The sequence below is a fragment of the Leopardus geoffroyi genome, chromosome B2, assembly GCF_018350155.1.
Source record: "Leopardus geoffroyi isolate Oge1 chromosome B2, O.geoffroyi_Oge1_pat1.0, whole genome shotgun sequence".
In the NCBI taxonomy this organism is placed as follows: domain Eukaryota; kingdom Metazoa; phylum Chordata; class Mammalia; order Carnivora; family Felidae; genus Leopardus; species Leopardus geoffroyi.
In genome coordinates, this window is record NC_059332.1 from 37570297 (window position 1) to 37595537 (window position 25241).

Genomic DNA, 25241 nt, shown 5'->3' on the forward strand with positions numbered 1-25241 from the left:
CTTACCAAAAATAGGTGCTCAAAACAGTATTTACATGCGCTAAGCAAAGGGTTTTTTTTTTTCAATCGTACATTTTGTTTTCTTAAAATTGTAACAAAAAAATTACAAGATATTAATATGAAATCACTTCTGAATACAGGGTGGCTGGGTTTTACTGCAAAATTGTCACCTTGGCCTAGAATTCATGGAAGAATTGCTAGAGACGTTAATTACCACGGAAGCCAGTGATGACTCTTTCCGAGTATGGATAACTACTGAGCCCCATGATCGATTCCCAATTACATTGCTTCAGGTTTGTTGCCGTGACATAAGTGTCTTTTCCTTGAGAGTTGTTTAAATAAAGATGACATCGTGGCGTTATTGAAAGATGAAACCACAACAGGGATTTTGGTGCAGTAGAGTCTGTAAGATCTTATGTAATAATGGTCAAAGTCTTAACTATAATCATCCATATTATATAGGAACTATTTCCACAGAAGAGTTATAAGACTCGGTAGTAATTCATGGGGTTTCAGCTGTGATTGATGTCATTAGTTTACACAGTGCTGAATTCTAGCCAACATACCATGTACCGTAAGCATACTGTTGTCTGAGGGATTGTAATTTCTATTTTATCCTTGACAATAATTTCTAGAAACAAAACTACTGTTTGCTTTTTACGACAGACTTCTCTCAAATTCACTAATGAGCCGCCCCAAGGCGTACGCGCGGGTTTGAAAAGAACATTTGCCGGAATTAATCAAGACCTTCTGGATATCAGTAATTTACCCATGTGGAAGCCGATGCTTTACACAGTAGCATTTTTACACTCCACTGTGCAGGTAACTTCTGAGAGCAGTTTGCACATTTAGGGGATGCTAATACATTGTTTCTCTGCTGCACTGTCTGCTTACCTCACCCTGCTTTTTCTCTCCTTCGTGGCCCCTTTCCCCACCTGGCATAGTATCTATTTGTCTGTGTAGTTAAATGTTTTCCCTGCTCCTGCCCCTCACTCTGGCCATGGGAGCGTAAGACTCTTGAAGGCAAAGACTTTGTCTTTTTGTAACTTCTCAGTCTCTCTGGCCATAGGAGCATCTGGGGCATTGCTGGAACTCAGTAAATATTTGTGAGATGAACTCAAAGTACCATGCTGGCCAGGAGCGTTATATGTACTATATCATGTAATGCTAACAGTCACATTTCTCAAGGTGAGAATGGTGTATCACCATTTTAAAAAAGAGAAAATAGAAGTGCCTGGGTGGCTCAGTCGGTTGGGCGTCCGACGCTTGATTTTTGGCTCAGGTCATGACCTCATGGTCTGTGGGATTGAGCCCTGGGTTGGGCTCTGTGCTGATAGCAGAGAGCCTGCTTGAGATACTCTCTCTCTTTCTCTCTGCCCCTCCCCCACTCATGCTCACTCTCTCTCTCTTTCAAAATAAATAAGTAAAAAACTTTTAAATACATAAATAAATAAATAAGCCAGAGGACATTGATTGATAGTATGTCCAGATGTATAAATAAATGAATGAAGATAGTAGCACTAAAGCAGGAGCAGCAACTATTTGCTAGATGCTTTTCATAGATTATTTAACCAGTCTCACTGCAATGCCTGTAATTTTCCTCAGACTCTCAGGAATTTGTTCCTTGGACTGTCCTAAATAACAGGAGAACTAGACACAGGGACAACGCAGCCCCAGCCTCACTCCGGGTCCATCCCCCCATCCCTTTAGTGTGTGGCAATAAATTAACCACGTCCAGGAAAATTTAAATAAAATAAAAATGAGGAAATTGAGGCTTGGAGAGGTTAGGGTAACTTCATAGGTGGTAGATCTAGGAGTCAAGCCTGATGCTGCCTGCCTCGGGCGGTGGTGTGTTTTGAGCCAGCCAGCGAAGGTGATGGTGACAATGAGAAGAGTCACAGTGGTTACCTGTCATTTTCAGGTTGTTTACTATTTGCTTTTACCATACACTTGTATATTAATTTAGTAATTTTATGACTTTGCAGCCATACGGTGTTTTCATTTTGTTATTGCTTTGTTCTACATTTGATTTTATATTTTGTCCCATATTTGAAAGCTGTATAATTTTAATGTGCTTGAGTCACGCCTTGATTTTGGAGAGAGATGAACAGGCTCCTTTAACCCCTTCTACATTTCCTCCTTCCCTGAGGCTGGAGTGAGGACAGAATGAATCACCTGGCTTGTACTAGGAGGCCTGTCTTAGCTGTGCATAGTGGCACACAGAGCTTCACCTCCTCTCTCCCCTCCTGCCCAAAGCTGGAGGGGAATTTGGTGCTCATCCAAGAGAATACTGGGCATATTTACCCTCAGGCTCCTTGTCCCTGCCACTCTGCCAGGTTCCCTGCTGCCCAGCGGAGAGAGCTGTGTAGAGGAGACATTGGTGTATCTCCTGTGCATTGGCCCCCTCCCCCTGAGAGAGTTAAAACCAGGTTAAACACTTTGTGGGTGGTTATTTTTACCAAGTCCCACTGTGGCCTTTGGATTGTAAATTACAGCTTTCAAGTCACTGAAGCCTATTTCATACATTCTTATCTGGGAATTGTTTGCTTTGCTAGGCCTTATCATACTCTAATACAAATATTACTTTAACTCTGTTATTTAATTCCCAATTCGCAAATAATATATTTTATGATTCTGTTCCCAGTAGTGATGATTCAACTCTTCCACTGAGCTTATCATGGGGAGATGATTGGGGGTATTTTCCATATGGTCAGTGGGGCAACCTGTGTTTTTGTGGCCATTATCCAAGTGCTAAATAGAAGAACAACAGTGGGGCCGTGGTCCTGTCATGGGGTCAAGGAGTGCTTGCTCTTAACATGACATACATTTGGATTAAAACAGAAAAAAGTCTCCAATGCTAGGGCTGTGAAAGTAAAGGTTGAATGTCTCTTAAAATAGTCATAGTGTGCTAGATAGAGCAACCTCATCGAGGGCCAGGAGGCTGGGACATTATGCTTGCGGTAAAATCAATTAGCTATGTGGGGATTGTTGAGTTATATGCCTCTCAGGACCTCTGTTTCCCCATCTGTGTGTTTACAGTCAGAAGGAGGTGGTCTTTCAAGATTTTTCCCTTTTCTAAAATTCCGTTATCAAGTTCTGTGACTACACAGGGAGCACAAATAATCCAAGCATAGCTTCCTCCGTTCTGTTTTCCTCATTTGCAGAAATATTTACTGTGATATTGCCTAAATAATTTGTTTTACTTGTTAGGATGGCACCTACCTGATAGGAAAATGCAGGTTCGGGGCGAGCAACGTCCACATGGCCCAGGAGCTTGTAAGAGAAAATCTCAGGCTGGCCCCAGACCTGCTGAATCAGAATCTGCATTGTAAGAAGATGCCCAAGTGATTCACATGCACATTAAAGTTTGAAGTGAAGCTGCTACAGGAAGGACGTTCTGGGTTGGAATGATTGTGACTTAGATTTCTCTAGTGTTGGACATAATAGCCCAATACCTGATTTGTTAATTGACTGATTGATTCCTCCAAGTTAACCTAGTTATCCCTTGCTCTATACAAACATGATGCATATGCATTTGTCCTTGCGGAGACTGACAAAAAGAACAGGGAATTGGTTCATGTCGCACGCTCTGAAGCTTCAGGGCTGCGTAGGGGTTCGTGCTGGAGCCCATCACGAGTCAGAACGCAGAACCTGGTGGTGAAATAGCGGTCAAATGCAAGAACTGTGTATCCCCCAGTGCAGTTTCCCTTACTGAACTGTGCTTTGGCATCATGCCATCAACTCACCCCTGCTCAAGGGCATCATGTGTCATATGGATGTTGCTCATTGTTACAGAGAACAAAATGAACACCCCTCCTCTCCCATAGAAGGGGAATAGACTTGGCTGGTCAAGGACAACTGTCTTGGGCGGCATAGTGAAGGGTGTGATTTGTTTTGTTGTTGAGGTAGGAGCAGGCTTACCTAGTAGGAAGAGGCCATGGGTGCTTCCATGGGAACTTACAGAGATACACAAGCCAATTCTGCGCCAAACTCTTCTTGCCCCAGACCTTCCTGGGCTTCCCTCTCCTCTCCTCCAGGAACTTACCGTACACATATGCCAGGAAGTTACTGCAGCAACGGCGCCCTTACCACAGTTGGGTCATGTCTCTGCTCTAGCCAGCCAGCTCTTCTGCCCTCCCAGAGAGAGCCCAGCATCCCCAGTGCTTCAGCTACATTTGGCCTCTACTCCCTGGGGGCATTTCTACATCCTCTTGGAGATTACTCTCAATGGAAGCTTCCCTCTGGCCTTAGTATCTTCTCTCTATGATACTCCAGTGCAGCGTCATTCTGGGTTTCAGAGCAAGGCCACATTCACCCTTTAGGATTTTAATTTTAAATAGGTCTTCCTCCAGAGTCTTGGTCTTTTGAAACTCAATAATTACATTTATGGTGTCCTCCCACAAATTCTGCAGTATTCTGTGGAAGGTCAGAATGGCACCTCTGGTTTTTTCCTGTTGATGGTCAATGTACCATATTTTGTTTGAACAGTGCATTGGACCCAATGAATGTCTAATGCAATGGTTCTCAGCCATTGCCTGGGCCATAGAGTCCCAGGGAGGAGGCAGCAAGGTGGGGTGCTCAGTCCTTTAAAACACTTCTTAAGTAATTCTAATATGCAAGAAGAATTGAGAATTGAGAATGACTGCCAAACATCCACTGCCCTTAAGATAGGAATCCTTGGGGTGCCTGGGTGGCTCAGTCGGTTAGGTGTCCAACTTTGGCTCAGGTCATGATCTTGCAGTCTGTGAGTTCGAGCCCCCTGTTGGGCTCTGCTGACAGCTCAAAGCCTGGAGCCTGCTTCTGATTCTCTGTCTCCTTCTCTCTCAGCCCCTCCTTTGCTCACATACACACTCTCTCTCTCTCAAAAATAAATAAATGTTAAAAAAAAAAAAAAGACAGGAATCCTTCATCATCTTCATGTCCTTTCCATGGTTTGGAGTTTTTCTCCTCATCCTCTTGGCTTGCCTACATTGAGGCCCATTTGGGAGGATTTTTCTAATGGTTTATGTACAAGTCTGTGAGGTTTTTTGCTGGAGGCATTGGTTAGGAGCTCTTGGGGCTTGCAGTGGCAGTTGCAGACTTGGATATTTTCTCCAGGATCCTAAAAATAATTAAATATTAAATAAAAACGGCCACATGGAACAGGGCCCAGGTTCCACTGCCAGTAGTTCTTCCTTCAGAAAAGTGTTTTCTTCTCCTACATCTTGTTTTCTTTCTCAGGTTGGAGCCTTGACAAACATCTCCTTCAAGTTTAATGGTGCATATGAAGCTCTGGCTTTGGGGAGGCATGATTGCAAAGTTCTTAGTTTAAACGTCTTCAGAATAATTTCAGTAATGTGATTCAGGCTTAAAGAAAGATCTCTCACGTTTTGCTTGATGGTTCTTCCCAGGGGTTCTGGCCATTTCTGTTCATTATTTTCACCTTTTAAAGTTACCCTGCTGTTGTGTAGTATGGATTGCATTTTTCATTTTATGTTAACTCCAGTTATTAAATAATCAAGATGTGGTGCTCCAAAGAGAGCCTTGTTTTGCAGATGCAACTGAAATGGTTCTGTGTTGGGCTGTGGGAGCTGGGCTCGTTGGGATGAAGTAGAATCTAACATAAAATTGGAAATGGCTTTGACATCATTAAGATGATGACTCCATTGAGCAACTTTTCTTCAGCGTCCAAAGGAGGAGTCCAAGCTTTCCGCATTTCACTAGCAGTTCTGTGTTTTGAAGATTCTTTGGAATAGAAAGAAGGAACTATACTGGTCAAATTCAGTAAAGGGTAGACTAGTCTTCCTAAAATCACCACTTTCCAACTTAATAATAAATAATAACTCCCTCTATTGAATCAGGTTTTAGTTCTTTGCCCTGACATTCATATCTGTCTACATTCCACGCCTGAGTCATCGTATGAACACATAGTTCCAGCTACTTACCTGAGGTCACTGTCTGCTGTAGTAGAGCAACTTACCTGCAGCCTCTTGCTGGATGAATCACAGGCTTTGTGTTTCCTCTCTTTGCTCATGGTCTTTGCCAAAACCCAGCAGTCTTTTCTCCCTGCTTTTCAAAGGCCAGCTTCAGTTTCATTCTTCCCAGAAGCCTGTGATTGAATGTCTTCTTCTTCTTATCATCTGTTAAATTCTGACAGTTAATTATACTCACTATCACATTGTCCTCTAAGGCTTATTTTCTCAAATAGATTAAAACTTCTTGAAAATACATTGATTTTAATATTTTTCCATTGTCTCACATAGGACTCATCCCATAGTTTCAAAAATACTAATGGGACTGAAGAGATTCAGTATTCCAGGCAAAGCCCCTTGCTTTTGAGCCTCCAAATGAGTTCTTAGTTCTCCCAATGGCTTGATAATATTCCAAGGTGATAATTCAGGGTTCTTTCTTTATTGTCACTTAGATCACTGAGTACCAAAAAAATTGTGAGAAAATGAAATGACTTCCTTTGTGAAAGAAAAGTCACTCCCCACCCCCCGCAAGATTTTCTCTTTTTTTTTCCAAGATAAGCTAATAAGTCTATGACTTTAGTGAACCAACCTAAAAAGTAAATGCTTTAAATGAAATTTGATAGTAAATAGCATAAAGTGAAGTGAGTCTCAGCATTGGGGCAATTTTCAAAGATCACATTTTAAGGAGCAACAGAATTGCAATGGCTCAGTGCATGTAAATGGGAATGTTTCCATAGAGCCAATTTAAGCAGCTTTAGTAATTGGAAAGGAAGAATTATTTTTCATTCAGTCTCTTGTCTAATTGAACAGTAAATTTTAAAAATTAAGTCAAACACAGGTGAAACTATTTTAGAGTTGATTCTCTTTTTTAAAAAACTGGGAAAACATTTGCATCTCACCAATAAGTGGTTAGCTTTCTTCTCTTTGAAGACTTCAAGATGGAAGAAATTCCAGAGGCTCAAGGCTTAACTGAATGCATTTTCATATTAATATCCCACAGACCCTCCCAAACCCACTCTTGTTCCAAAATAACCTGGAGGAGGCTCAGCTCAATGTTTGTGGGATCCACTCAAAAAATTCAAAACCTTGTGTCAGCTTCAGAAATTACCCCCCAAGAGGATGAGAGGGAGAGTGCCTTTCATTCTGATAATTACCAATAATCAATCTAGTGTTTATTACACAATCATAAGCCTTTCCCTGAAAAGGTGCAAAAGGGGAGACAAAAATGGGAGACACGTTTCTCACTGTCAAGGTTCAAAATCTGGTTACAGGACCAAGTATTTCAACATGAAACAAGTAGAAAAACACATCACGGCAACATGAATGCTGAGACCAGGAAGCAGAAAGCCATCAAGAGAAGCTGACACCTTTAAGAGCCAGGGCCTTTCCCCTTGCTGCTGGGATGATACCACAAGTCTCTCCCATCTATTAAGGCACCTCTGTTCCTTCTCGCCTCTCTGTGTTCAAGGTAGAAGATGGTGCTTCACAGCTCCCAAGTTTCTAAGTCTCCCTGGTTAAAGCTCTAACTCTAGATCGAAGTTCTGAACCCTAAGTCCAAACTCCTGGGAGGAGAAATCTGGTTGGCCTTTCTTGGGCTGGCTGTCCACCTCAATCTAATTAGATCTAGTTAGATCTAATTAGCTAAGGGGTGAGGGTGGGAGTTACACCATACAAATGTGTAATACCTGACAACTTAACCTAAAGAAGTACAGGTCTGGAAGTAATGTTAGTAGTTTACGTTTTTAAGAGTGGTTTGTTTGCCCTCGGTCTTGTTAAAAAGGAGACAGCAGACCCAGAATGGAGTTACTTGTGCTAAGCCCACATCACCAAACTGAAACTAATACCTAACCTAACTGCAGTTTCAACCTTCTCCAGGAATGTAATTTTAACCGGTCAGTCTGGAATTTCCTGGTCAGCACCAGTGAGGTAATCCCCTAATAAACCCCCTTTGTCCCCCAAAGGAGATCCTTTTTTGTCCCCCAAAATAATCCTTTTTTTTTTTCCACTTATGATTTTCTTGTGCCATCCCCCTCTGCCTTTAAAAACCTTTCCTTTTCTGGGGCACCTGGATGGCTCAGTCGGTTAAGTGTCCGACTCTTCGTGGGATCCATTGCAACTCAGGCCATGATCTCCCAGTTCGTGAGGTAGAGCCCCACACCAGGCTCTGCACTGATGGCACAGAGTCTGCTTGGGATTCTCCTTCTCTCTCTGCCTCTCCCCCCAACTCTCAAAATCAGTAAACTTAAAAAATAAAAATAAAAATAAATAGTAAATAAAAACCTTTCCTTTTCTGTAGCTCTTCGGGGCTCCTTTCTATTTGCTAAATAGGATGCTGCCTGATTCATCAATCATTCAATAAAGCCATTTAGATCTTTAAATTTTACTCTGCTGAATTTTTGTTATTTAACAGTCTGATCTCCCAGGGTCAGAACATCTGGACCCAAATTAATTTTCATGGTTTACTTAATATTTTAAAAGCATATTTTGAAAATCAGTAATTAAACCTTCATGCTTTCTGAATTTTTTCTCTGACCTGTCCATGAACTTGTCTAAACTAAAATTCATTTAGATTCTTTAAAGTGGTGGTATTAATTAGGATCTAAAGCATGGAGCAGCTGCGAGAAGAAGTATTGGAATGGACTGTGAAGACAGTGTGTGGGGGGAGGGGGTGGGGGAAGGCAGAAGAGAGAAAGTTACTATATATTTAGAGGTAAAGAAGTAGAATTATACTGTCCCGTAGATGTATTGGGATTCTACTCTCCATATAGGTTCTCACCTCAGCCACTAGGGTCAAAGGGCTAGGAGCTAATCCAAATAAATGATTAGACCCCCTTCCCCCACTTAGAGACTGGTTATATGCTGAGGCAGAGGTAGCTGATGGTATAGTAATATTTGAGTTAATTTATGTGGTTTGCTATGTGATTAGAGCCTAGAAGTACCAGTTCTCACATTTACATACCTTTTAAAATGGTCTCCAGAATATTGAGGCATTTGTATCATTTGATCTGAGACCAGTTGGATTGATTATGGGTAATTTGACAATTCAAAACATTAGCCACTGGTCCAGAGGAGAGAACAAATAGGGCACTGTGAAAGTTTTAAGAAGGATGTGTCATGTTTTACAATAGAGATTTGGGGTTTTCAAAATCTGAAATTGCAAGATTACGAAGTGACACCAGCAGGGGGTTTAATGCTCCTGAGTGTTTCAGTTATTCAACTTGAAAAACAAAAATTTAAACCCTTACTTTTAACATTTGAAATTTCTAAGAGGGTAATTTAAAATAAATTCATTGAACAGCTATTTATTGAGCACCTACTGCATTTTTTGAGCTGGCGATGGAAACTGAGACTTTTTTTTTAAATCCCAAGAACTACAATTTGGCAAATATTTGAACATTTATTCTTGTAAACCATCTGGCAATACAGCTAAGAAATAATAGTTCTAATGGTTAATAGATCCAAAATTGTATACTGTTCTTTTATTACATCAACTTATCTCTATATCATGCCTGAATCTTCCTGTACTTTATGTTTATTAAGAAATCAGCTACATTCGATTTTAAAATCTCACTTATTTTCTTTGGCATTTTTAAGGAGCGACGCAAATTTGGTCCCTTAGGATGGAATATTCCCTATGAATTCAATTCTGCTGACTTTACAGCCAGTGTCCAGTTTATTCAGAATCACCTTGATGAATGTGATATTAAAAAGGTGAGTGAAATTGCTTCCCCCCCCCCAATTTTTATTGCTGTCCTTAAACCAAGTTTCCACAGACAGTTTCAGTGTATAATATACAGGGAACCTGCCAAGGTTTTCCCCGCCTCCCCCAATCAGCCATTTATTGGTCCAGCCATTTCCACTCACACCCCTACTGCCCATAGGGGTGCATTTGGATCCCCATCTCATGCTTATGTCCCTGCCCCCCTCCTCTTTCTCTGGCGCACGTACACGGCAGAGACAGACCACAAATGAAGAAACTTCACAACCTTCCTCATGTCGCACCCAGGTGCGACAGTGCACAAAAAGACAATGTCCGTCTTAAGTCAGACTTTTCTTCCAGCATTTCACAGATGCCTCCTCAGAGGTGAAAGAAAATGTTATCTCTCAGCCCACGTGAAAGTTCTTTCTCACCTTTAGTCACATCTTAACACATGCTTAAACTTATGGAGATACATAGCAATAATTTCTGGTAACGGTCACTGATCATTGTACAGCACTTGACAGCTCTCAGTGCTCGTGCATTGAGGATCTCATCTGTGTCTTCACAACTCTGTGAGGGAGGTACAGAAGGCATCACTATTATCCTCATTTTCCTGATGAGGTAGTAGGAGAGAAGGAGGGACTTCCAAAAGGTCAGAGAGGTAAGAACACAAACCCAGTTGTCCTTTCACATGTGCTTCCACATCTGTTTTTTCCATGATCTTGAGCAAGTTTATGAGCCTCCCAGAGCCTGTTTCCTCATCTACAGAATGGTCATGGTCTCTGTGAGGAATAAATGAGTTAGCATTTGTGAAAGCACAGTATATTGGGACACGGTAAGTACTCAATAAACACCAGTGTTCTGCTGTCTTCCCCTCTCTTCTTTCTCATAGTGGATCTTGAAGCTAATTATAGATACTGTAGTGTCAGTATGGTGACGGTAAGCCGTGATGAATTTTTACCTGGGCCGCTGGAGGATCTAGAATCAAACCATCATTTTTCCTTGAAATTACAAAGGCGTATTAAATCGAGTATGACAACTTGATGAAAAATTACATCATATGGGTTCATATTCTGTTATTATTTATCATTTGATATATACAAATAATAGTTAACCTTGAAATAGTTGCTTTGAAAGGCAGTGGAGCTGATGAATCAAAGTTTATCCAAAAGAAAGTCAATTAAAAAATAAAGCATCCTTACTTTTCTTACCCCAAATGTATTAAGTAAAAAATAAAAGAAAATTAAAAAAAAACTATTAATATCTGCAATATATTGCTAGGATAAGATTCTATGGCAATTAATAAATACTTTGATTTAGTTATAGCTCACAGAATGAGACAGCAAAGAATTGCGTTGTAGAAAAATGCTGTGAGTGAATAATCTTTTAGTTGTTCTCATACTGATTCAGAAAATATATTACTAAGAAAGTGTATTAAACAGTTGACTCACTAAACATGACTTTTTTTTAACAGCTTGGCATTACTATAATGAGTATTATAGACGATTACATCCACAGAATGAAAAGTAGTCTTCCCCCACCCCCATTTTAAATAATCAATGAGTAATAAATTCACTGATTTTTAGTATTATAGATTTTTCTTTGGTGACTGAACCCTGGCAGTTTCAGTCATGTGATAGCAAAAGAGTTACTAATAGAGTCATTTTAAATGCAATCTAGTTAGTGCTTTCTTTTTGAGACCTTTCCTCCAGGGAAGACCTGAAATATTTAGAATTATCTGTTTGGATTGACAATTAACAATCTTTTTATTTTTAATAAAGGGTGTTTCATGGAGTACGGTTCGGTACATGATTGGAGAAGTACAATATGGAGGCAGAGTGACAGATGACTTTGATAAACGTCTACTTAATTGCTTTGCTAGAGTAAGTCAATTTACAGAAAAAGCATGGAGACACATTTCATTGCATTTTCCTTTTAAACAGGAATGTTTGTTTGTTCATAATCACTGAGCCAAACTTAAGGGGAAAAAAAAAATATAGAGCAGAGCCGCTGAAAAGAATCAGCTAACAAAGCCAAAACCAAAACCAAAACCAAAGCCAAAGCCAAAGCCACAGCCAAACCAACCAGCAATCTACTTGTGGTCCTTGTGGTCCAAAGTAGAATAAGGATCAGCTGTCAATAGTCTGTGACTATTCTCCTGAGTTGCACATTTTCAGGGTCTCTCCCCTCCTTCACATGACAGTTGATTGACTGCTTCCTCTGACTATGAGTCTCATGAAGATTTCAAGCCCCGAAATAAGTGACTGGAGAATTAACTATAATTTGGGTGTTCTCATCTTTTTCATTAGGACAGACAACTGAAAAGTGATAGAGTGCTCATTTTTTCCTCTGTTCCCAGTAAAATCCACATATATCACATTGGTAAACATTTTCGAGAGAAAATTATTCCTTAGCAATTACAGCTTTCACACCAGTGATAAATAGTGTATATGTATATATACATACACACACATCAGGCTCAAACTCTTCTTAAAACTTTTACATGCTAAAGAAGCAATATATATTACATAAGTGGGAAAAATCAGATATATGAGTATTTTATGGTTATTTGAATTCTTTGTATTAGGATCTATATTGGTAATTCTCTGTTTCAATGATCTTTCCCCCCTTAACAAAAACAACAAAGCATAAACTTTGAGAGTATTTTGGTAAGCTGGAGGTTGGCCAGGAATCTGATTTTTCTTTCAACCCTTATTTATTTCTGCAAGTTTTCCTTGAAGCTGTATGTGGAGAAAGATGGATGATGATAAATGTCGGCAAGGATGTGTGGAGGCAGGAGCCTGGCTGCTGGAGATTAAAATCAGTACAGACCTCCTGGAAAGCAGTTGGGCAAAACTTACTGAAATTAAGTATCCTAGATAGACACATCACAGGACATTTCTAGAAAAAGTCCACAAGTGGACATGTATAATAATGTTTACGGCAATATTGTGTGTGGAGTTGCAGGTGACCATCATAGGTTGGCTTCTCTGGACACAGACTGAGATGGAGATCTGCTTGTGTGCCCCCCTCCCTGAGGGCATGACCTTGGTTGAGGCAGCTGCCTTCTGCCAGGACAATTTCTGGGGAGGGACAGTGTGGTGAGAGCCCTTAGTAGCCAATACTCCAGACAGCTGTGGGATTGAGTGCCTGGGCCTTAGAGAAGAAACTGGTGGTACATCACAACATCCACTACAGACGCCTAAGAATCCTAAGAAGTAGTGGATGAGCACAGTGGAATACTACTGCTCACCCTTCTAGGGTGCAATCTGGTGACACTTGGTCATGTCAAGTGTGTGATACCTTCTGAACCATAAGCCCACTCCTGAGTATATATCCCAGAGAAATTTGCAAACAGGTCCATGGACACGTACAAAGATATTGCTCATAGTATTGTTGGCAGTAGTAGGATGTTGAAAGCAACCTGGGAGTCTGTCCTGGGGGAATAGATGAGCTAAATATTGTAGACACCTATCATGGAACACAATGCAGCACTTGGAAGAAATGATCCATATAGTATCATGCATAGATCTTAAAAACGTAGTGCTGAGTGCACAGCTTAAAAAAAATAAAATGAGATCTAGAAAGCAATACATGTATATTTCACAAGGACATAGATCAAGCACATTTAAATAGATGCCCTCAGAGGGAAGGAGACTGGGAGTGGAGATCAGGGATGAATGGGGAAAAACTAACATAAAGGGGGCCGAGACTTATAAGAAAAATAAAGGAATATAGTAACTCACCTCTATATCTGAGGTTTAAAGGAAAAAAAAAAGATGTATTTGAAAGTATACTTTGTGTTAGAATATTGTAAAAGTACCTAAAATTGGAGGTTTAGCACTGGAGACTCTGAGAAGTGGTTAGATTCTGCATATACATTGCATTGCATTGTACAGATAGTACCAGCAGAATGCTGATGATAAGGGAAGAGGGGTCAAGGGCCACTCTTGTTTTGACCTAAATAACTGATTAGAGAATAAGACCATTTACAGAGGAGAAGGGCTGCAGATGGAATGAGTTTTATTGGCTGGGGCTGGAAATTAGGAGTTCTGCTGTGATCATGTAACTTTTGAGACGTCCACAAGACACCCAATTGGAGTTGTTCAAGACTGTAAGTTCCCCAAAAGCTTTGCCTCATTACATCACCGTCAGATTCTTAGCACCTAGCGCAGAACCTAGAACATATTAGGGGCTTCAATAAATATTTGTTGATTAAGAGAATGAAGAAGGGTAAACATGGCAGTTGGATTTACAGGTCTGGAGCTCAAGAGAGAGGTCAGGGCTGGAGAAAAAGAGTTGAAATTTGTCAGCATATAAAACAGCCTTTGAGGTCCAGATAATAGATGAGAGCATCATCTAAGAAGAAAGTGTAGAGAAAGAAAACAACAGAAAACAAGCTAAGGACAGGGTCCTGAGTACTTTAAAGTATCAGGAAAGAAGAAATGGTCAACTGAGAAGGCTCAAGGAAGATAAGGAAAGAGATTTTACCTGTACTTAGTATTCGCTTGATAAACCTTTGAAAAATGCAACTACTTAAAAAATATGCAATGTACAGAAAAATGTATAAAATGTAAACATACAGCTTAATAACTCTCTTTAAATAGACATAGAACATTTCCAGTTCCCCCAAAGACTCACACATGCCCCCTTCTTCCGCACAACTCAAGATACCCACCAGAATTTCATTCTCACTAAACTTTCACCATCTGAGTAAGTACTGCTTATTAATGTAGTTCAGTTTTGCCTGTTTTTGAACTTCATATAAATGGAACCATGCAGTATGTTGTCATTTTGGTGTTCTGGCTTCCTGTTCTCAACATGGTGTTTTGAGATCCATCCATGTTGTGTGTAGCAGTGGTTTACTTGTTTCCTTTACTGTGTTGGGATTGCATTGTATTATATTGGTGGAAATGAGGATCATTTCCATTTGTAGCTATTACAAATAATGCTTCTGGGGACATTCTCACACAAGGTTCTTGGAGCACACGATTATGCCTTTCTATTAGGAGTGGAATTGCTAGGTTATAGAGTTTATGTACTTTCCATCTTAGTCAGTCACATCAATCTGGTTTCCAAAGTGTTTTCCAAAAATACATCCCACAGAAGAATGAGATACCCCATTTCACCACATCCTCACCAACACTGGGCGTCATTAGCCATTCTGGCTTAAATGGCTTAAATATTAGCCATTCTGGTGGGTGTATACTGATATCTCACTTTGGTTTAAATTTTTTTTAATTTTTTAATGTTTGTTTACTTTTGAGAGACAGAGAGAGATAGAGTGCGAGTGGGGGAGGGGCAGAAAGCGAGGGAGGCACAGAATCCAAAGCAGGTTCCATGCTCTGAGCTGTCAGCACAGAGCCCGATGCGGGGCTCGAACCCATGAGCCGTGAGATCATGACCTGAGCCAGTCAGACGCTTAACCGACTGAGCCACCCGGGGAGGCCCTCACTTTGGTTTTAATTTTTATTTCTTTGAATGTTAATGGGCTTGAGCACCGTCACATGACATGTTGATTCACTATTTTGGTTTTCTACTTTGTGACTTGCTAGTACGTTCTTCCTCTATTTCTCTTGGGTTGTCTATCTTTTTAAAATATTTATTTATAGGAGCTTTTTGCATATTCTGGATGTAAGTTCTTTGTTGATTATGTGACTGCAAATATATTTCCTACTCTGATCCTTGCCCCTTTACTCTCTTATCAGTCTTTTAATATTATACCTGGTATATATATATTTTTTTTTCTATTCTTTTCATTTCAACATTTCTGTGCATTATGTTTCAGATTTATCTCTTATAAACAAAAACTGGCTGGAATTTTTGACATACAATCTGAAGGTATTTGTCCTTTAACAGGCAAATTAATCACTTTATTGTTGTTGTGATTGCTGCTATGTTTTATTCTATCATCTTATTTTGTGGTTTTCATTAACCGTGCTTTTTTTTTTTTGGATTTATTTTCTTCTTTCCTGCTTCAAAAAAGTGTGTTTTTATATTTCTGTACTGGTTTTAAAATTATTCCATTTAGTCTTTACGTTTTCAAACATGGTTACTTAAGTTAAAAATCTAACCCCACCTTATAGGCTTTACCTCTGAGCCCTTCTGACTTCTATCTTCCCTGTTACTGCTGTGGAGCATTTTGGTTCCTCCTCATTTTTATTCCCACCCCTGTTATTCATTAAAATAATTCTACAACCAGCGCTAATTTAGATTTACCAGTATGTGTACCAGTACACAGTATGTACAGCCCGTTCCTTCTGGTAGGGGAAGCAGAGGGGGACAGGTGCAGGGACCAGAAGGTTTGATGGAAAATGGAGTTGTTTTCTTCTGACCGTGTCTATGTTCAGAGTGAAATAAGCATCATTGGCTAAGGGGACGCAGGTCATCAGCTGAGGGGAGGGGACAGCAAGTTTGGGACATTTGAAGAAAGAGGAAGAGGTGTGAGGTAGTTGCCGTGGAGAGTGGGGAAAGCAAATATGTGATCCTAAGACATGTATTCGGCCTACCCCACTAGGTTGTAAGTCCATTGAAATAAGAAACAAATCATCTAAGTCTCTGTGTCCTTTCTCTCTAGCACCTAGGGTACACTCAATGCCTGTTTGTTGATGATGCTAAATATAATTTAATCTCAGTAGATTGAAAGTTTTATGTGCCCGGAGGTCAGAATCATCTAAGACAGCGTAGACTGGATTGAATTTTTACTGACCCCAGAGCACAACCTGAAAATCAGGAAAAAAGATTTTTTATACAACACTTTATATCAGCTTAAAAAATTGCTTAGGCATTTTCTTTTTTTTTAACGTTTATTTATTTTTTGGGACAGAGAGAGACAGAGCATGAATGGGGGAGGGGCAGAGAGAGAGGGAGACACAGAATCCGAAGCAGCTTCCAGGCTCCGAGCCATCAGCCCAGAGCCTGACGTGGGGCTCGAACTCACGGACCGTGAGATCATGACCTGAGCTGAAGCCAGATGCTTAACCGACTGAGCCACCCAGGCGCCCCCAAGCATAATCTTTCTAATTAATGACCATGATCATAGCACTGTTCTCTTTAATAACTTTCAACTACTCCTCATTTCTTAAATTAACACCAATCATCACCCAGACATCACCTGGACATATTTACCCTAGATTTCATCCCTCAACCCACCTCACATTTTTGTATCAATTATTCTGTGCCTTTGCTGGTGTCATCTCCCCAGTCACACTAGATCCCCTATCAAATCCTGTCCTTTAAGGTTTCTCTCCAAAATCACCTCCAAGATAAAGCCTTACCTGACATCCAGCTGTCTATTCTTTCTTCCTGCTTTAAGCTTCCTTAGTGCTTTTCTTATTTTTGTTTCCTTTGGCTCTCCTCTTATTGGACTTTGCATTGTGGTTTATTATGTAATTACCCTATTCCTTCATTGGGTCACAAGCTCCTGGAAGGAAAGAACCATGTGTGACTCACCTTGTCATTCTGTTCCAGTCCTAAGCTCTGTGCCTTGTGTGCAGGAGTTGACTAGGATGGAAATGGAGAGAGGGGTGGGGTGGGGAGGGGAGGAGACAGAAGAGAGAATCAGTTCATAGGTCATTTCAGAGTAATCACTGGACCTAAAAAGAGCTGGAAAAAGGATATGGAAGGAAGGGACTAGAGAAAGTATAACTGACTGAAGTAAAGCACAGTCCCCATCTCTTTTTGCATTGAATCCTCCCAGTGATTCAGGCATCCTGCCTGCACTTCTGTTCCTCCTGTCTTCCCATTATTTCCCTTCCTGCTGAGAAAATTGCTCTGTTAGACACTGAAGTCATTGCCTCAAATCTGGCTCCTAGGCATTCAACATTATTTTTTTCCCCTCTTCAGAATAAGCCTATTCACACCAAGTATATATTTGTTCTCTTGCTTTTACATTACAGATAATCAATTCATATGGAATGAGAAAAGGATGTCTTAAGGCGAACAATAAGACGGTTGGATACATTTGCTTCTTGTGGCCAGGGACATAACTTAATTAACAGAGGGAGCTCTCCAGCTCAGGGCAGGAGGGGAGACAATTGTTAAGAAAATTTTCTGGCCTTGTGTGGTGCGCAGGGCTGCTGTGAACCACCCTGAGCACAGCACAGCCTCCCCCTGCCCACCCCAGCCCTGGCGCGAGCCCTGTTTGGGGGCAAAGGGAGGCGGTGGAAATGCCCAGATACTCTCTGGTGTTTGTGGTTATTGCCTTATCTCCTCTGCAGTGTGTTCCCATTAGTCTTCAAAAGTGGAATTGAGGGTCGTGAGTTTACTGGAGCAGAGAGCAGGCTTGCAAGCCCGGCTCTCTCCTCTTCACTGTTAGCAGGTACCTTCTTTGGTGTCCAAGAGAGGCTAGGACTTCACTGTTTTTGTGCCGTGTGGCCTCTCTCTTTTCTTCATACTTGTGCTAATTATTTCTGTCAGTGGTTTTCTTAAGGTATTTTCAAACCCAATATAAAAATATACTAAAATGGAAATAAGGTGACCCTTCCTTCCTTATAGTGGCAGTTCTCACTGAGATGTTCATCACTTTTATTTCTTCCATTTTCTCCCCCATATAGGTCTGGTTCAGTGAGAAGATGTTTGAACCATCGTTCCAGTTTTATACCGGGTATAAAATCCCCTTGTGCAAAACCCTGGATCAGTATTTTGAGTACATCCAGTCATTGCCATCCCTAGATAACCCCGAAGTCTTTGGGCTGCACCCTAATGCCGATATCACGTAAGTTCCTGGCATTTTTTATATTTTAAGGAATCATTTGTAACTCAGCCTGGCAGAGACTGTGCATTTCATTTTCTCTCTTAATTCCTCTCCTTTCACTTCTTTTTATTTTGCTGTGAAAAATATTGTCACTTCCTGTCCTCCAATTACACCTTTGTCATATCTTGGCCTCCTTTTCCCTCAGTAAATCCTGATGCTCCGGAGTTTATGACAATGCTAAAGCTCTAATTTATGCATTGATTATTTCTCCTCTGCCATGTCATTAAACCAGTTGGTGTTATTGGCATCGATGCCTTCCACTGATAGGACAATGGTCTCCCAGCTCCTTGCCTCTAACCCCCCCCCAAAAAATCCATTAAAAATAATGGTCATACTCATAAATATGGAGAACAAACTGAGGGTTCCTGGAGGGGCTGTGGGAGGGGGAATGGACTAAATGGGTAAGGGGCACTAAGGAATCTACTCCTGAAATCAGTATTGCACTATATGCTAACTAATTTGGATGAAAGTTTAAAAAAATAAAAAATAAAATAAAAAAAATAATGATCATAAACAGAGTCTAAAAAGGCCAGGGGGATAGAGAGAGGAGGAGGAGGAATTGTGTTTCTGCTTGATCCTCTCTTTTGTGGACCCTGTCTCCTTATTTCCTCACCTGCCTCCTTCTGTCACTAATGCCCACGATGGGCATAGAGCACAGAGCATGGATACGGAGCTGGGAGGAGAGGCTATGGGTCTCAGCTCAACATGAGGTCCCTGCTCTGGTCGCTGAGGTAAGAGATGATGAGTGAAGACACAAGAAATTCACCCAAATCCCAAGCCCCTTCTCGGACCCATCTTTTGGCTGAAGGAGCCTGAAAACAAGGCTATCCAGTTCCACAGAGAGGGCGCCAAGAAGCCCCAGCTGGGATTCTCCTCCAGACGGTCATTGCCTCCGGCCCATCGATGAAGAACCATAAACTTTGTGTCTAGGAGAGTGGTTTCAAGGAATGGGAGAAAGCAAGACTCCTCTGGCAGATTTTAAGCTGGGATGATGGATCGAGAAGGAGTGGGGTGTGCCTCTCTCCTAGTCACTCACCTGCCACTGCAACGGTAACAACTCTGCAAAGGGGCACAGGCATTTCCCACCTTCCGGTTCCCTGCCCTTGCCCAGCATCCCTGGAGTCCCAGCCTCCCTCTGCTGCATTGTCTCTCTGCCCCTGAATATACACTTTGTCCCTTGCATGAGGCTAGGCTTCCTGGCTTTTGTCACCCACACAAATTCTAACCTCTTCAGATCCTCCCATCTCTCCCATGCTATTTTTCGCCTTCAAAGACGTGGGCATGAGCCAGAAGAGCCGTGAATGGCTAACACTCTTCAGATCCTGTGATGGAACCATGATGCCTCTTTGGTGATGGCTCTAGCTGTTATTTGAAGAGGCTGCCATAAGTTAGCCGGAGACAGAAAAGAGGTGAAGAAGTAAAAAGGATTCCTCGGGGATCCATTTGGAATCAACTGAAACACGATCTGAAAGAAGGAACACGGAGAAATAGTTTTACTTTGGCTGAAACTTTAAAAATCTGAGGCAGACTACGTCAATCCTCTGTTCAGAACCCTCCTAAGGCTCCTGTCTCACTCCATGTCAAGGTCAAAGGCAGACAGTGACCTACAGGTGACTGCAAGGCCCAGTAAGACCACCTGCCCTCAGGAGGTTGGCCTCCTCTGCCCTTTCCCTCACTCACTGCTCAGCTTTAGCTCCTGCTAGCTTCCTGGTACTCAGGCCAGATGCCTTCCCCCCCCCCCCCCCCCCCCCCGCCACCACCGGATACTTGTACTTCCTGAAACGTCCTTCCCCCTGGATATCATGGCTCACCTTTTCACCTCTTCCGGCCTTTTCTTAAATGTCACCTTTCCAATGATGTCTTCCCTGGCTGCCCTATTTAAAATTTGCAGATCACTCCCCAGCCCTCACCCCAGACTCTATCCTCCTTGCTACTTTTTTCTTTAGATTGTATCACCAACGGACATACTCCATATTTACTTATTTATACTTGCTATCATCTACCTACCATCATTAAACATAAGCACCATCAAGTCTGAAACTTTTGTCTATTTTTACTGCATATCTCTAGTGCTAAACAGTGCCTGATGCTCAGGAAATATTTGTTGAATGTGCCAGCAATACTAAATTTCTCTGGGTTGTGAAGAATCTAATGAACGGGAATGGTCTTTAGAAATAGCTCATGAGTTCATGTGAATGGGCAGAAAAATGGCACTTGTCAATTAGTAATTGAAGCGGCTCACGTATGAGGACTCTGAACTTTGATTTCATCCTTGGCAAGAGTCCAAGGAGTCATTTAAAGCTGGTACCTAGAGAATCGGATCCTGTTGGGCGCTGTGTAGGATTCTGCCAAGGAATATATATTAAAGCAGGGTTGAAATCATCTCATCCTGACTTACCCATATGACTGTGGCAGTTTGGGCCATCAGCTCTCAAGAAAGCTAAATGAGAGCTAGAGAAGGTCCAGGGGCACCTGGGTGGCTCAGTCGGTTAAGCGTCTGACTTTGGCACAGGTCATGCTTTCACAGTTTGTGGGTTCGAGCCCCACATTGGGCTCTGTGCTGACAGCGCAGAGCCTGGAGCCTGCTTCAAATTTTGTGTCTTCCTCTCTCTCTGCTCCTCCCCTGCTTATGCTCTTTCTCTGTCTCTCAAAAATAAATAAATGTTAGAAGAAGAAGAAGAAGAAGAAGAAGAAGAAGAAGAAGAAGAAGAAGAAAAGGTCCAGAGAAGTGCAACTAAAATGCAATCCAGATGGGAGGCGATGGTAGAGATTTTTTTCCCTTGACTTTTTATTTTGAACTATTACAAACCCTCAGAAAAGTTGCAAGTTCACCCAGAGTCACCAATCGTTAACATTTTGTACCATTTGCCTTTTCTCTTTCTGTATGTATATTTTTGTATATTTATATATCTACAGTTACATCTGTATGTGACCACATCTATTTCTGTGTGTGTACCCTGTGTGTGTGTGTGTGTGTGTGCGTGTGCGCACTTGTAACCCCTCTCAATGGACAGAGCTAAGAAATAAGCACTTTAAAAAACATCATGAGCTAATACTAATAACTCCAATTCCAAATGTTCACCTCATGTCTCTTCCTTGTCTTCCCTCATTTCAGTATTGTTATCTCCTTTCTCCCATGGGAAGAACTCTGGTTCCCAGGAAGTTCAATGTATTTACTCATTTGCTCCGAATCACTCCACCAATACCACTACCAACAACAAATGTATTAAGTGGAGGTCAAGATTTCTTTGCAGTTCTTTTTGTCCCTAGAATACATCCAGTTGAGGTTGTCAGAGTACTATATTCAAAACTCACTTAGATTGTTTTTTTCTGTGTGGTTATGCTATCAGTTAGGTAGATAGGTACATTCATTTGTTTCTGTTCATATTACACTGAGTTTTTGTCCCTCCTTGTTGGTTATTTTAAATATGTGAGACACGGGCATGACTTGAAAGTCACAACTACATAATAAAGTATTCTCACACCTTTCCAACCCATTTCCCCTTTCCTCTATGGGCAAGCAAATGCATTTGTTTCTGGGTTATCTTCCCTGTTTCTTTTTTCTCATACATAGATACACATATGTTCTTATTACCTTTTTTCTTAAATGAAGTTGTCATACTATATATATATATTATATATAATATATGTATATATATATATATCTTTGTGTCTTGTCTTCTCCAATTAAAAATGTATCTTGTAATCACTCCATTCTATGTTCCCATGTCTTCCTCACTATTTTTTTTTTACACCTGCATGCTCCTCCATTGTTAACATGTATCATAGTTTATTCATCCATTCTCCTAAGGGTGGGAATTTAGGCTGTTTCCAATATTTTGCTACCCCAAATAATTCCTCAATTAATGATCTCATGGTTCTGGTTTCTCTTGTGGTTGGAGATGTATTTTTAGGGTAATTTGGTACAGCTAGAGTTGCTATATCAGGGCTTAGTAAATATTGCCAACCCCCCTTCCATAGGGCTATTCACTCTCACCAACAACATGATGAGGCCCTTTCTTCACAGCCTCATCAACAGAGTGTGGGTGAAACTTCTGAATTTTCACCAATATGACAAGTGAGAAATGGTATCTCGGCATAGTTTTAATTTGTATTCTCTTATTTTGAGTGAAATGGAGTACGTTTCCCGATATTTGGAGGCTACTTAGACTGAGACTGTCGTGGAGACCCTGTGGATAAATCTGGATGTGGATTGATGCAGGCTGAGATGAGGGATGATGAGAGGATGGAGAGGGTAGAGCAAAGCTGCAGGACACGTCCCGATGGAGACTGGTGGGATTTAGTGAGTAGAGAGAATCGTGTGCCGTTTTCATCCATTCGTTGCTATCTGAGGGGTAGAGAGCACAGCGAGCCTTCTGTGTCTTTTGGCAGCTCTCTTTACCACTCTGTCCAAAGGCCTATGTGCCATCACTGGCAGGCATGCTATAGATGCCACAGCTATCTTTTCCCAAAATCGAGTGTCAGGATCTTGCAGTCTCTCATCACACTGAGTGAGGTCAAGTAGAAACTGCTGGGCCTCTGCCTTAAATCTCCTAGACAACTAGTTGGCCTGTAAGACCTGTGGCCCTCCTCCCCTGATCTCTCTTCATTCTTAACTTCCCACCTGGTCCGCCCTAGGGTCTTCCCCACTCACACCTCTACTCCTCCTCCCAGGGACTGTGGTCCATTTTTGGTTCCTGCTCAAGTAGTAGCTCTGCGCTTGGTCATTTTCTTAGTCTCTGGATGAGCTTTGCCCTAGGTTTGATTCTTCTTTCCTCTGGGCTCTGAAATATGTGGTGTCTGGGGTTGTAGACATTTGAGCGGACCTTCCTGGAGAGCTGCACTCCAACCCCTCGCTGTTCCCTCACCAGCCACCAGGAGGCAGTAAGCAATAGCAAATGAAGCTTCTCAGCTAAAACCTACCCCTGGTCTCCTCCTAAGGCCACCCTTCCCATTCCAGCAAGAAGTGACTCCCAAGTTCTGCATGAAATGAAAGAAGGAATTGAAGCCTCCCCTGTCATTTCTGGTCTGGTGGCTGGGATGGTGGTGGAGTTTGAAACAGGAGTGCATTCGAGGGGACATTGCAGAGTCCTGTTTGGGTGTGTTGAATTAGGAAAGACAAAGGGATGTCTGAGTGGGGAAGAAACATGGATTGGAGCCCAGGTGAGAAGTTTCAAGGTATTTGTACAGAAATAATACTCGAAGGTACAAGAGGGGGGTGGACTCTCTAAGATACAGTGAGAAATCTGTGTGAATGTCCCCAGCTAGAAGAATCCTGATCAGTTTATCTGATTGTGCACCCTGTTCAACATTACTCTTTCAGATGAGCTCATGGGCTGTCATTGGGCCATGGTGGGGAACTCTATGTCCCTGCTTATAGAATTTGCACTCTGAAGTTAGCATCCACACAAATTTGAGAGAAGAGAGAAATTTGCAAAAAGAGATAATGATTCTTTCTCTTCCTTAAGAATGCAGGATCCCTGAGGAGGGTGGGTGGGAAATACAGCTGAATAAATGCTTTAAAATAAGTAAAACCTCTCCCAAGAGCTTAGATACCTTGGCGACAGAAACCATAAAAATGCATAGTTTATTCACATTTTATTATCTAGATTTATACGCTACCAAGGACTCTGCAAATTCAACTATCTCAATGTCAGAAACTGTTATTTATTTTCGCTCTTTTTCTCATTAACGATTATGCATATTTTTCTACCTTCTGAAATTTATCAGATGTCTTATTACAACTTTTATATTCATTTGTATGCAGGATGAATTTAATTGTATTCCTTTTAGCATTAGCTGAAATTTGAGTTTCAGATTTTTATTAAAAATGTATGTTTATTGTTATCTCATATGCAAAGATGTATATGAATGTAGCCTGATTTGGATGTGATAGTGCACTAATATCTCATTAGATGGTTAATTGCTTATTTATAGACAGTTCTGTTTTGCACTTGTTTTGCATTTTTATTAGCCAAGACCCTGACTGCCACCCAACAGAGGTGACCTAGACAATTGCCCCAAACCACCAAGCTACAAGACCGATATGAGCTTCTTCCCATACTTAGCTCCAAAGAGAAATTTTCTTCTAGAAGTAACTTGGAACCAAAGCTCTTGGAGTATTATAGTTCTCGTTCTTCTCAGAACATTTATAGGGACTGTTTTCCTGAAAGCCTGAAAGGCTTTTGAGGCATATAGAGATATTCACAGTTCTCCATAATAGCTAGCTAACTAGGCTTCTGCCTTCCCTCACTCAGCAAACAGAAAATCACATTGTGGATAAAGAAATGTGAGTTGTACAGCCCTGGCATTCTGTGCCTCATAAAATATGTGGTGGGGAGGTGATCTGGAGATCTTGTCTAGCTCTTATGCAAAATGGGTCAGCTTTTCAGGACTTCGTACCCACATCCATGTCCTGAGGACTATTTTCATATCACCTCATAAAAAAAAAATAAAATCAGCCACCGAGAAAATGACTTCTTAGGTGAGATCTAGCAGCAGTAGCATATCCATTGGCCCCTCCCTGGAGCACTGGTGAACATGGCCAGTGCCGGCCAAGAGCATGATGGTCATGTCTGCAGTGGTGTCCACTGTTGGCACTCAGCCTCTGGTGCAGAGTGTATTTCCAAAGAGGCAACAGACTGGAGGTGAGCCAAGAGCTCCTGAGAATCGCAGATAGGAGGTCTTTCCCTTCTTTTGTTTGGCGTTAGAACAGGCACAAAGAATGAACTCTGGTTTTTGTTGTGTGAATGGAAATTTACTGTGGTTTTATTCTCCTCAACCTTTAAAGATCTGTGCTTAAATATCATACTGAAAACAGTTGTCCTTTACCCTCA

The 25241-nt window shown here is 41.3% G+C and overlaps 1 protein-coding gene across 5 annotated transcripts in view; it reads left to right on the forward strand.

Moving 5' to 3' along the window:
* Nucleotides 1–25241, forward strand: part of DNAH8 (dynein axonemal heavy chain 8) — a 334161-nt gene that overhangs the window by 271884 nt on the left and 37036 nt on the right. For all 5 annotated transcript variants that reach the window (XM_045498070.1, XM_045498067.1, XM_045498069.1 and 2 more), the window contains 5 exons: nucleotides 140–292; nucleotides 666–821; nucleotides 9545–9661; nucleotides 11432–11533; nucleotides 18206–18366. In XM_045498070.1, the coding sequence (XP_045354026.1) occupies nucleotides 140–292; nucleotides 666–821; nucleotides 9545–9661; nucleotides 11432–11533; nucleotides 18206–18366 (689 nt within the window). The remainder of the gene's footprint in view (nucleotides 1–139; nucleotides 293–665; nucleotides 822–9544; nucleotides 9662–11431; nucleotides 11534–18205; nucleotides 18367–25241) is intronic.